The sequence below is a fragment of the Gadus macrocephalus genome, chromosome 18 (genome assembly GCF_031168955.1).
Source record: "Gadus macrocephalus chromosome 18, ASM3116895v1".
Classification (NCBI taxonomy): domain Eukaryota; kingdom Metazoa; phylum Chordata; class Actinopteri; order Gadiformes; family Gadidae; genus Gadus; species Gadus macrocephalus.
The window spans coordinates 4,167,947-4,179,356 of record NC_082399.1 but is presented as its reverse complement, the minus strand read 5'-3'; the positions used below and the strand labels follow the sequence as shown (position 1 = coordinate 4,179,356).

The 11,410-nt window shown below is 50.9% G+C and overlaps 2 protein-coding genes across 2 annotated transcripts in view; one reads left to right on the top strand and one right to left on the bottom strand.

The window, feature by feature from the left end:
- The window catches only part of LOC132446739 (ectonucleoside triphosphate diphosphohydrolase 1-like), a 17,463-nt gene extending 10,432 nt beyond the window's left edge, over positions 1–7,031 (top strand). Inside the window, 5 exon segments of the mRNA XM_060037193.1 lie at positions 557–760; positions 1,846–2,103; positions 3,523–3,636; positions 3,959–4,096; positions 6,071–7,031. Of these exon segments, the coding sequence (XP_059893176.1) occupies positions 557–760; positions 1,846–2,103; positions 3,523–3,636; positions 3,959–4,096; positions 6,071–6,280 (924 nt within the window). The 3' untranslated portion in view covers positions 6,281–7,031.
- A 952-nt stretch (positions 7,032–7,983) lies between these two features.
- Positions 7,984–11,383, bottom strand: LOC132446308 (potassium channel subfamily K member 1-like). Its single transcript, XM_060036541.1, has 3 exons — positions 10,780–11,383; positions 9,794–10,198; positions 7,984–9,144 (listed from the first exon to the last, which is right to left on the bottom strand). Exons 1-3 carry the CDS (start codon positions 11,132–11,134, stop codon positions 8,804–8,806), a joined length of 1,101 nt encoding a protein of 366 aa, XP_059892524.1. The 5' UTR covers positions 11,135–11,383; the 3' UTR covers positions 7,984–8,803.
- Between the last annotated feature and the right edge of the window lie 27 nt (positions 11,384–11,410).

Genomic DNA, 11,410 nt, shown 5'->3' with positions numbered 1-11,410 from the left:
TTAGTGTGTGTGTCCCTTAAGGTCCTCAAACACCCTTAGTGTGTGTGTCCCTTAAGGTCCTCAACCACAACCTGAGTCTCTTTCCATTAATGGAAAGACACTTAGTGTGTGTGTGTGTGTGTGTGTGTGTGTGTGTGTGTCCCTTAAGGTCCTCAAACACCCTTAGTGTGTGTGTCCCTTAAGGTCCTCAAACACCCTCAGTGTGTGTGTCCCTTAAGGTCCTCAACCACAACCTGAGTGTCTTTCCATTAATGTCCTCAAACCTACCCTTAGTGTGTGTGTGTGTGTGTGTGTGTGTCCATTAAGGTCCTCAAACACCCCCTTAGTGTGTATCCATTAAAATCCACAATAACTACCCTTAGGATGTGTGCGTAAGTGTGTTTGTGTGTGTGTGTCTGTGTGTGGGCGTGCAGGTGTGTGTTTGCGTGCAGGTGTCTGTGTGTGCGTGTGCCTGCAGGTGTGTGTGCGTTCGGGTGTGCCTGTATGTGTGTGTGTGTGCAGTGTAGTTGCGTGTGTGTGTGTGTGTCTCCCTGCTCACCTGCCCCCGGCCCCCCAGGGCCAGGAGACCACCGGTGCCCTGGATCTGGGCGGGGCCTCCACGCAGATCAGCTTCGTCTCCGCCCGCTTCGACGGAACCGAGTCGGCCGACAACCTGATGACCTTCCGTCTCTACGGCAACGACTACAACCTGTACACACACAGCTACCTGTGCTACGGCAAGGACCAGGCGCTGCGGAAGATGCTGGCGCTCAAGACCGCGGTGAGCGACTCAGTGGAACCCCTCTCCCCCCCCCCCCCCCCCCCCCAGCCTGCAGGGGGCGCTAGAGGCTGTAGTAGTTAGAAGCGCTGTAGCCACCCGTTAGCTATTAGTGAGCGAAATCTGTTAACTGATTGGCTCTGGGATCACAATGTTATCTAGCTCCAACACATGTCTGTTCTGCTCTGTTCTCTCTTTAAGTTGTGGATCCTGAGGGGGGGGGGGGAGGGGGTGGGGGGGGGGTGTACTCAGTGGTACTGGAGGTAGAGCAGGTTGCAACAGGAAGGCTGTTGGTTCGATCCCCGGCTCCTCCTAGCGGAGTGCCGAGGTGTCCCTGAGCAAGAAGCCTCACACTGACTGCTCCAGACGAGCTGGCTGCGGCCTTGCACGGCTGACCCCGCCGTTGCTCTATGAATGGGTGAATGAGTGGGTGTATGAATAGGTGAATGAGTGGGTGTATGAATGGGTGAATGAGTGGGTGTATGAATGGGAGTATGAATGGGTGAATGAGTGGCTGAATGAATGGGTGAACGTTAGGCACACATTGTGCACTGCTCTGAGTGGCCGCAGGTGAGTTGAACGCTTTTAAATGCAGTCCTCTTCCCATTCAACCTCAGACCTAAATGGACAGCAGGATGTAAGAAGCTCAGATTAAGCTGAAGGTCATTCAATACGAGGCCCGCAGGGGCCGACCCTCACGCTGATGTAGAGAGCTGTTCACAGCCACCGGCTGCATCCCACTTAACTTCAATCAAATGACCCTTTCTCCTTTGCTTTCTTATTTGTGGGGTGTGTGTGTGTGTGTGTGTGTGTGTGTGTGTGTGTGTGTGTGTGTGTGTGTGTGTGTGTGTGTGTGTGTGTGTGTGTGTGTGTGTGTGTGTTTGTCTCTGTCTCTGTCTCTCTCTCTCTCTGCCTCTGCCTCTGCCTGTGTGTGTGTCTCTCTCTCCCTCCCTCTCTCTCTCTCTCTCTCTCTCTCTCTTTCTCTTTCTCTTTCTCTCTCTCTCTCTCTCTCTCTCTCTCTCTCTCTCTCTCTCTCTCTCTCTCTCTTTCTCTCTCTCTCTCCCCCTCTCTCTCTCTTTCTCTCTCAGTCGGGACCAACGAGTCTGTCCGACCCGTGTTTCCATCCGGGCTACATCAGGACGAGGGACTACTCGGAGCTCTACGCCTCCCCCTGCGTCGCCCGCAGCAAACCCCAAGCGTCTCCGAGGAATTTCACCCTCAAGGGGACGGGAGACTTCGACTCGTGCCGGACGGCCGTCAAAAAGATCTTTGACTTCTCCAAGTGCAATTTCAGCCGCTGCTCCTTCAACGGGGTCTTCCAGCCCGAGTTGCAGGGGTCTTTTGGGGTGAGTGAGCGCCATTTTGTTCCTATGAATCCCCCTCAATAACAATAATAATAATAATAATAATTGATCTGTTTTTTATAGCGCTTTTATAAATACTCAAAGATGTTTTACAACTAAGAAAGGAAAACATACAGACAGTACAGACAATCAAACAACAGGGAAAAAAAATAAACAACACCACAACAATAGGCAACGCATTAAGAGAGCGGGAGAGAGTGGAAGATGGCGGAGGATGATTTGTCAAATGTTGTAGGTGGTCCTGAAGAGAACAGAGTGTATCAGACTTTCGGAAGGCCAGAGGGAGGGAGTTCCAGAGGGTAGGGGCGGCGATGGCGAAGGTTGGCATCAGCGGAGCGTAGGCGGCGAGTGGGGGGGGTGGCGATGGAGGAGACCTGTTATGTACGAGGGGGCAAAGTTGTTTAGCGCTTTGTCGGTGGTGAGGAGAATCTTGGAATTAATGCGTGATTTATTGACGCCAATGAAGTTGACGGAGGATGGGAGTCATGTGTTCTTTTGAGGGGGTGTCAAGTAAGCAGTCGGGCAGCAGAGTTTTGTACATATTGCAATTTTTGAAGAATAGTGGAGGGGCGGCCATACAGAATGCTATTGCAATAGTCGAGTCTGCAAGTGATGAAGGCGTGGATTAGTGTTTCGGCAGCAGAGGATGAAAGGGCGGGTCGAAGGCGTGCAATGTTGCGGAGGTGGAAGAAGGATGTTTTTCTGACGCTGTTTATGTGTGACTTGAAGGAGAGCGTGGGGTCCATGATGATGCCGAGGTTTCTGACCAGGGGGGGAGGGAGCGACAGAGTGACCATCGATGCAAAGTGAGAAGTTCTGGGAGGTGGGGATGATGGTTTTTGGCCTGACGATGATAATTTCAGTTTTATTGCCGTTGAGTTTGAGGAAGTTGTGGTCCATCCAGGTTTTGATGTCCGTGAGACGGTTGGTGAGAGTGGATAGGATGGCATCGACAACATGTTGATCCGTTTTCGTGTTGGGCCTTTAAGCGCCCGTTTTACTGGTTGTATCTCTCTGTATTTATAACTCTTGTATTCAACACGATATTATCTCAATGGGAGTGGTGTGCAGTTCCCCTATTCAATTTATTGTTTTCAATCTGTCCTGGAATTTGAACCCGTCACCGGGTCACACTTAGTCACGATGAACGGACACACAGCCACGACATGTCAAGGTTATGAGGACAACAACGAGTGTGATTTCGCTATCGTCAGGGGCAAACAAACAAACTGGGATCTGCAGTGAAATACCCTTGCACACCAGTTGGCTTCCGCATTAATAAGCGGCGTTTGGATTTAAAGTTGATTTATGTTAATCCTAGTGGTTAGGCTTTTCTGTTGATCTATGTTTCTCTGTGTCATCCCCCTCATCTCGTTTGCTTTGGCCTGGATCTCTGAGCAGGCCTTCTCAGCCTACTACTTTGTGTTGGACTTCCTGAACCTGACCGACACCTCGGCCCCCATGGAGACCATCAAAGATAAACTCAGAGAGTACTGCGCCACGCCCTGGGCCGATGTAGGTGAACCTTCAGAGAGGAGATCAGCAGCCATGCTGGTCTTCCTGTATTCATCGTTGTTCGAGCAGTGCGTGTAGGTGTGTGTGTGTGTGTGTGTGTGTGTGTGTGTGTGCGGGTGAGTGTTTTCTAGTCTGTGAGCACGATTGCATGCTTGTGGGTGTATGTTTGCGTGTGCGTGTGTGTGTGTGTGTGCATGTGTGTGGCTGTGTTAATTTGTGTGTGTGAGTGTGTTAGTTTATGTGTGTGTCTGTGTTAATTTGTGTGTGTGTGTGTGTGTGTGTTAATTTATGTGTGTGTGTGCACGTGCATGTGTGTGAACAGATGCAGAGGCAGCATCCCAGCACCAAGGTGAAATACTTGGCAGAGTACTGCTTTAGCGGCACGTACATCCTCACCCTGCTGACCGAAGGCTACAACTTCACCGCCGACACCTTCAAGGAAATCACCATCATCAGGAAGGTTAGGGGGTTCTCCTTCCTCCTCCCTCTTCCCTCCTTCTCCCCCCTCTGTCCTTCTTTCCCCTCCCTCCTCCTTCCTTCCTCCTCCCTGTGCCGGGTGACAGAAACACCTTTTTCCTCCTCCAAGGCCAGAACAAACGTCTGGGCCTCCTGCTGCCCTTGATTACCGCTGCGTCCAACGCGGGCGTATTTCGGCTTGTTGTTCTGTACTTAGCATTAGTACCTAGCGTCGCGTAGCATCTAATCCTTGCTATCTTTGTTGTTGTACGTCCTGGCACTTAATGTTCGCACTTATTGGGCCCTATCTTGCATCCAGCGCAATTGACTTTCTACACCGACACATGTGTCGTTGCTAGTTTGCAACTGGCGCGGAGCGTTCTTTTCCCTCCACAGGTACGCGTCGCTAAATTAGGGAATGATCTTGCGCGCCAAGGGGCGGTCAGCGAAAGGAGGAGGTGTGTTCTGGCGCAAACGATCCCTGGTGCTATTTTGCAGTTTCAGAAAACAATTCTGCCACAAACCAGGAAATACCTGCTTTAAAGTCAGTGGCGCGTTGTTCAGATGCTATTTTAAGGGCGCATGCATAATGTTGCTTGTGCAACTCGCGCATTCACTTTGCTTCTCTCATCTACCTAGCCACACATTTTTGGTAAATTATTTGGGAAAGAACAGTTGATAAAGCGGTAATAAGTTGTATTTTTAAATCAACACCGTACAGCAAACACATATTTTCTTAACACAGACATCGTGTACAAGCCCATAACTTTTAGGATTGATGAGTATTTGATCCTGAAAAAACATTGTTTTACCGCGAGTGAGTGATAAAAAGAATGAATGCCGGCGCGCGTGTGTGTATGTGTAAAATAATTAATGAATGCGGCGCGCGTGTGTGCGTCCATCTGTTTAAGCACACGCAAACTAAACACGTAACGCATAATACAGTCCATGGCAATGTATACTAACGGGGGGACACATGCATATTAGCAACACAAGTCGATAACGATAATGCATACAATACTGGTAAGAAACGACGTTTGTTAATGTATTGCATATATAATTAAATAGAACCACAGTTACCGCATATGTGTGTTAAGTTTTCTTTGACGAAATTTATTTGAGGACACAGAATTGTTGTGGAAGAAAACGCTATTCCATGTGTGAATTAGGCCATATTATTTGGCCATAAACTGAGCCATTTGAAGTTTAAAATTCACGTGGTCATGCATGTGTCTCATCGGGAGACTGCAAACGCGCTGTCAAAATATTAACTCATCAGATTAAAATGCGCTCATGGCTCTTAAAGGGGATGGGAGATGGCACTCTCATTGGTTTATTGCACGTTACGCCCAAACCACACCTACGGGTAATTAGGTTACTTCAGGGCAACCCTTTTTAGATTTGTGTCGGGAGCTTGAGTCATTTATTCTCTGGTATAATAGCAACATCGCCATAGAACCGCCCACAAAGCTACTTGCGTTTCGCGCTTCTCACTTGCGTCTGAAACGCAAGTGAGAGCCCTATTTTGTTAAAATAGGAACCATTGTCTGTTGTACGTCCTTAATCATAATCACAATTTCTTTGGTCAATATTGAAATCCCGATTATTCAAACGATTACTTTTGAGTTTGAAAACATGATGTATTTATTCAGCATGTCCCTCCCAAAAAACACTTTGTAACTGAGAACTTTGAAATTTTGCCTTAAAAAAATACACAATATGGTCAAAAAGAAAATATTCAAATCTAAAATAATGCACAGATATGTATCCAGCTATTCTTTCTTAAATCGTAAATTTAATTATCCTAGTTTTGGGATGGTTTTGACGCTACAATCAAAATCGCGATCAAAATTCAATTAATCGCCCAGCCCTACGTCCTTGCACTTAAAAAATAGTACTTAGTAACAGAGAAGCATCTTATCCTAGCTATCCTTGTTGTGGTCTGAACTCCCAACATGGCGGCCGTGTGTCCCCTCAGATCAAAGGCAGCGACGCGGGCTGGACGCTGGGCTACATGCTGAACCTGACCAACATGATCCCGGCCGAGGCCCCCGATGCCCCCCCGCTGCCCCACGCCGGCTACGTGTCCATCATGGTGCTCACGGGCCTGTTGCTGGGGGTCCTTCTCCTCTTCATCACCTATACCCTCAGCAAGACGCAGTGCTCCAACCCGCACAAGATCGTATGAGCTGAGGCCTGTAGATAGGGGGAGGGGGGGGGGGGAGGTGTGTGTGTGTGAGTGAGAGAGTAAGTGTGTGTGTTTGTATGGGTAAGTGTGTGTGTGTGGGGGGGGTTAAGTGTGTGTGTGTGTGTGTGTGTGTGTGTGTGAGTGGGTAGGTGTGCGTGTGTGCGGGCGGGTACATGACTGAGTGAATAAATCTGTGTGTGCTAGCATGCATGAGTGTGTGTGTGTGCGTCAGTGAGTAAATCACAGATAATCATTGTCATCACAGATAAAAACTGACGTGTAAATCAGTGATGACGTGTGTGTGTGTGTGTGTGTGTGAATGAGTTAATGACAGATAATCATGTCATCACAGATAAAAACTGATGTTTATAGGGTTAGTTAGTAGTAGGGTTACTAACCCTCGTTTTAGAGTTTGTCTCAGCTGCAGGGTCAAAGTGCATGCTCACCTTTACCGCAAAACCTTAATCGGTCCGTTTGAACACATAGGTCTGAGTTCTATTTATAGACACGATGTAAACCGTCCGGATGTGGGGGGGGGGGGGAGTGTGTGTGTGTGTGTGTGTGTGTGTGTGTGTGTGTGTGTGTGTGTGTGTGTGTGTGTGTGTGTGTGTGTGTGTGTGTGTGTGTGTGTGTGTGTGTGTGTGTGTGTTATAGACACGTGTGTTTACGTCTATAGACTTCTGTCTGCATGTATGCATTGTACTATGATAGAATTATAATATAAATAAATAAAACACATTTTATATAACAAGATGCCTTGACTGACTTGGCTGTCTCAAAAACGCAATAACCCCAATAATAGTGTACATGTATATATTTAAACTTTGTTACACTTGATAACAGAAAAGTTTTATTTATTTAATGACTTCATTATAGGCCTATACACAGATGAATATTGACCCAAGCTGATTACAAAGAGATCATTATTATTGCACATGATTATTATTAATATTATTATTATCAGCCTACTAATGGTGTATCTGTTGGTTGGGATTGCTGGTGGATCATCGTTTGAATCTTGAAACAGAATTCACATATGACTAGTTTGAGATGTTTCTTGTACAAAGTTAATGTATTTGTAAAACAAACGAGAATCAAGAATCAAGCCGCACTGTAAAGGATCCGAGGCAGTGACAATGCTGCCCTCTAGTGGAGCCGACCGGAAAACACACTTGCGTATTGCATGTGTATTTAGCTTAGAGAGCCACTCCTCTAGAACTGCCCCTGGGACTGTGACCAGGCTCAATCATGAGCAAACAGGGAACTACTGCATAGATTACACTCATCATTGGTCTCTTTTTCCCGTAAGTGGTCAGACCGCACACTCTCGCCGTCTCATCCATTCAACACCACAACCGGTCTAGTGATGAACAACTTGTTAACAAGCAGGAAATGTAACTTACTGTTAACGTTTAACAGAAAAAACAGAAGCATGATATGATCACTTACTTGGCTTTCCTCCACACCCCCTCCTCTTCTCCCCCCCTCCTCCCTCCTCTCCCCCCCCTCCTCCCTCCTCTTCCTTCCCCCCCACCTCTTCCTTTACCCCTATTTCTCCTCCCCACCTCCTCCCTTCTCCCCCCCCCCCCCTTCCTCTCCCCCCCCCCTCTTCCTCCCCCACCTTCTCCCTCCTTCTCCCCTCTTCCTCCTCCTCCTCCCCCCCTGTATTCCTCCTCTTCCTTCCCCCCTCCTCCCCCCCTCCGCCCTCTTGTGCGTGCAGGGCCACATCCCCACCCTTCCCTGCTGCCCCTTCCCGGGGCCCTTATCTCTGGTTGTGTGGCCCCAGAGGAGGGCAGGGCGACCTGGTGCCACGGGAGCCTCACCCTGCCCGGTCCTTCCTTTGTGGCCATTGGCAGTGAATCACCTCCCATTGTGTTTCCTCTCTCCGGCGTTTCTCGCCCTCTCTGCAAATACCTCTTGCCGTTTCCTGGTTGAACCTTTTCCTGAACAGCGTCTTCGGCGGCGATGGAAACATGACATTATCCTGTGATTATGCTCGTAAGGGGGTCTTTGCTGAGCAGAGGGAAATGCTGAACTAAACAAGAAGCTTGAGGGTTAGTGTGGGTGAAGGCCCTCCTCTTCTGTGAGGTCTGATAGTGCAGTCCCGGTGTGGCTCTAAGGTCAGGGCGAAACGACGGGAAATGTCCGGTGACTTGCGGTTCCTCTCAGATGAAGTGAATCATTTCCTTCCAGGCCTCGTCCAAACAGCAGCGGAGGCGGAGGCTGTGAATGAAGCCAGAATCTTGATGGAGAGCATGAACCAATTTGCTGATACTCCAAACATAGTAACCCATGGAGGGGTAGGATAAACCCTCCTATTCTCCTCTAACCTAGATATATAATACAGATATAACCCGTGGATGCTCAGCCGGGTAGATCCATCACGTCCTGGAAGACCGTCTCCTATAGAGCAATAAATAGTTCATGTGTCTTGGGGTCTTAAGTGCCCCTCGAGGTCCAGACCCTAGCCGGGTCCCGGGTCGGTTCAGTGACCCACTCAGGGGAGGGGGAGGAGGGGTTGGGTCAACTAAAAAAGCCGTTGACGGCGTCGGAGTTTGCCGCCGGCGTGTAGGGCGTGGTGGCGAGGGACCGGTTGAGGTTGACGTTGACGTTGTTGCCGTGGCGACGGAGGCTGGCGGCCTGCTCCGACACGGACGGGATGGAGGCGGGGACGGGGCCGGGGCTGTCGCCCGCGGCGACGGCCTCCTGGGTCTGGTGGTCGCTGTCGATGATGTTGGTGGTCTCCGAGTCGGGGTCGCGGCCGCCATCCCAGTAGAAGCGCTGCTTGATGCCGCGGAGCTGTGGGAGCTCACAGCACGTCTCCAGGACAACCAGTACGCACACCAGACCCAGCAGCAGGTAGACTGGGGGGCGCGCGCACACACACACACACACACACACACACACACACACACACACACACACACACACACACACACACACACACACACACACACACACACACACACACACACAACAAGCGGACACACACACACACAAACACAACAAGCGCACACGCAGAAACAAACAAACACAACAAGCGCACATGCAGAAACACACAAACACACACACACGCACATAAACAACAAGCGGACACGCATGCACAACAAGCAGACACACACACAAACACACACGCACACACACACACACACCCACACAGGAGAGAAGTTGACACACACGGGACTGAGTGCGACGCCGTAAAATGTCCCTGGCGACGTTAACAACACGAGAGACTCTCCGTTATCACATCCCACTTCCTGCTCCCGACCGCTCTGTTGTGACTGGGCCCTGTGTGTTTGTGCAGCGGATCGGTCGTTAAACGTGAGCCTTCCTGACACTTTCTTATCTCAACGAGTTTGACTGAATCAACAAAGCGGAGTGGAGCTCCTTCAGCAGAAGAGCTCCTCTCCCCTCGATCATCGGCCCCCCCTCTCTCCCCTGACCCACCCCTCTGTCCTTCCCCTAGACCCCCTCTATCCCCCCCCCCCCCCCCCATCCACCCCCACTGCTCACCCGTGATGGCCAGGCGGTACAGCTGCCCGTGGGCGTGCGCCCCCTCTGGGTCGTTCTCCCCGGGGACGTAGTCCCCCAGGCCGATGGTGGACAGCGAGATGAAGCAGAAGTACAGCGCCTCCAGGAAGCTCCAGTCCTGCTCCACCGCCACGAACACGCCCGCCGGGATGAAGAGGAGGAAGACGGCGGCGAGCGCCGCGAGGCACGCCGCGTGCGCCGCCGCCAGCCGGGCGCGGGACACGCCCCAGCGGCGGTGGAAGTAGGCCACGGGCCGGCGCGTCACCACCACCATGAGGCGCTGCACCACGGCCGACAGGAAGAGCAGCGTGATGGGGATGCCCACCAGAGAGTAGAGCACGCAGAACGCCTTCCCCCCGTCAGAGAGGGGCACGGTGTGGCCGTAGCCTGGGGAGGGGGAGGGGGAGAGGGAAGGGTTGTAGGGTTACCGCTGGGGGGGGGGGGGGGGTCTGGTTACAGAGAGAGACAGTGGGGAGAGAGAGAGATACAAGAACCGAGCAGGAGAGAGAAGAAAGGCGAGAGGGAGGAGAGAGAGAGGAAATGGAGACACTGAGGTGAGAGAAAGAAACACACACTGGAGAGAGAGGGAGGGAGAGAGAGAGAAAGGGAGGAAAGCAGAGCAGGAGGAAGGAAAACCATGTCGCCTGAAGGTGAATGTATGAAAGAGGCAGATAGCTATATTCAATTAAAAGCTGATTACTGGTATACAATTTAATTAGATTCTTTAGTAAGTATCTCTTAGTCTCTCTTCCCTTGTAAATAGTTAACAGCCACTCTTGCCTTCGTTACTAATAATGCATTAGGTGGACGTCTACCGTTCCACTGAAGACAATAGGCCAGGGGATTGGATTTGATGTTATCTTTCTCTTAGAATTATGTTTGTTTCTGAGTTTTTTTTGTCGTTTCATTTTTCCCACCTTTGTCGAGAACGACAGGTACATAAAGGCCCTTTATCGTCCCCAACTCACCGGTGGTGGTCAGCACGGTGCTGGTGAAGAACAGAGCGGACACGAAGTCCCAGTTGTTGGGCTCGGTCTGGTTCCCCAGCACAGACACCCCGTAGTTGCTGGCCTCGATCGCCCGTGCCAGGAGCTCTTCCAGCCGGGCGTCGGACACGCACTCGTTCTGGTCCAGGAACTCCTGGCGGACCTGCTTCAGGTCCTGCCGCAGCCGCTCCTCGTAGGGCAATTCGATGGCGGAGAAGATCCCGGCGCCAAGCAGGAGGTAGAGCACGTAGCCCGCGGACAGCAGCGAGAAGCTGAGCGCGGTGCTGTGCCGCTCCGCCGCCTGGGCGAAGCAGCCGGAGGAGATGCCGCGGACCATCCCTCAGGTGGATGTAGTATTCCGCTCGGTGAATTAACTAATGGTCCGATGAACCGGTGACGGGAATACAACGCGCTGTGTTATAATGATGTACAACATGTCGAGCCGCTGTTTGACGAACTTTTACCTGGTCTTCCTCATTCCTGTTCCAGTCAGGGGAGCGGGCGTGGGTGACGTAGGTGTTGCGCCGGTCAGGTAACACACACCTGCGTGTGTGTGTGCGTGTGTGTGTGTGTGTGTTTCAAAGTGTGTGTGTGTGTGTGTGGGGGGGTTTGT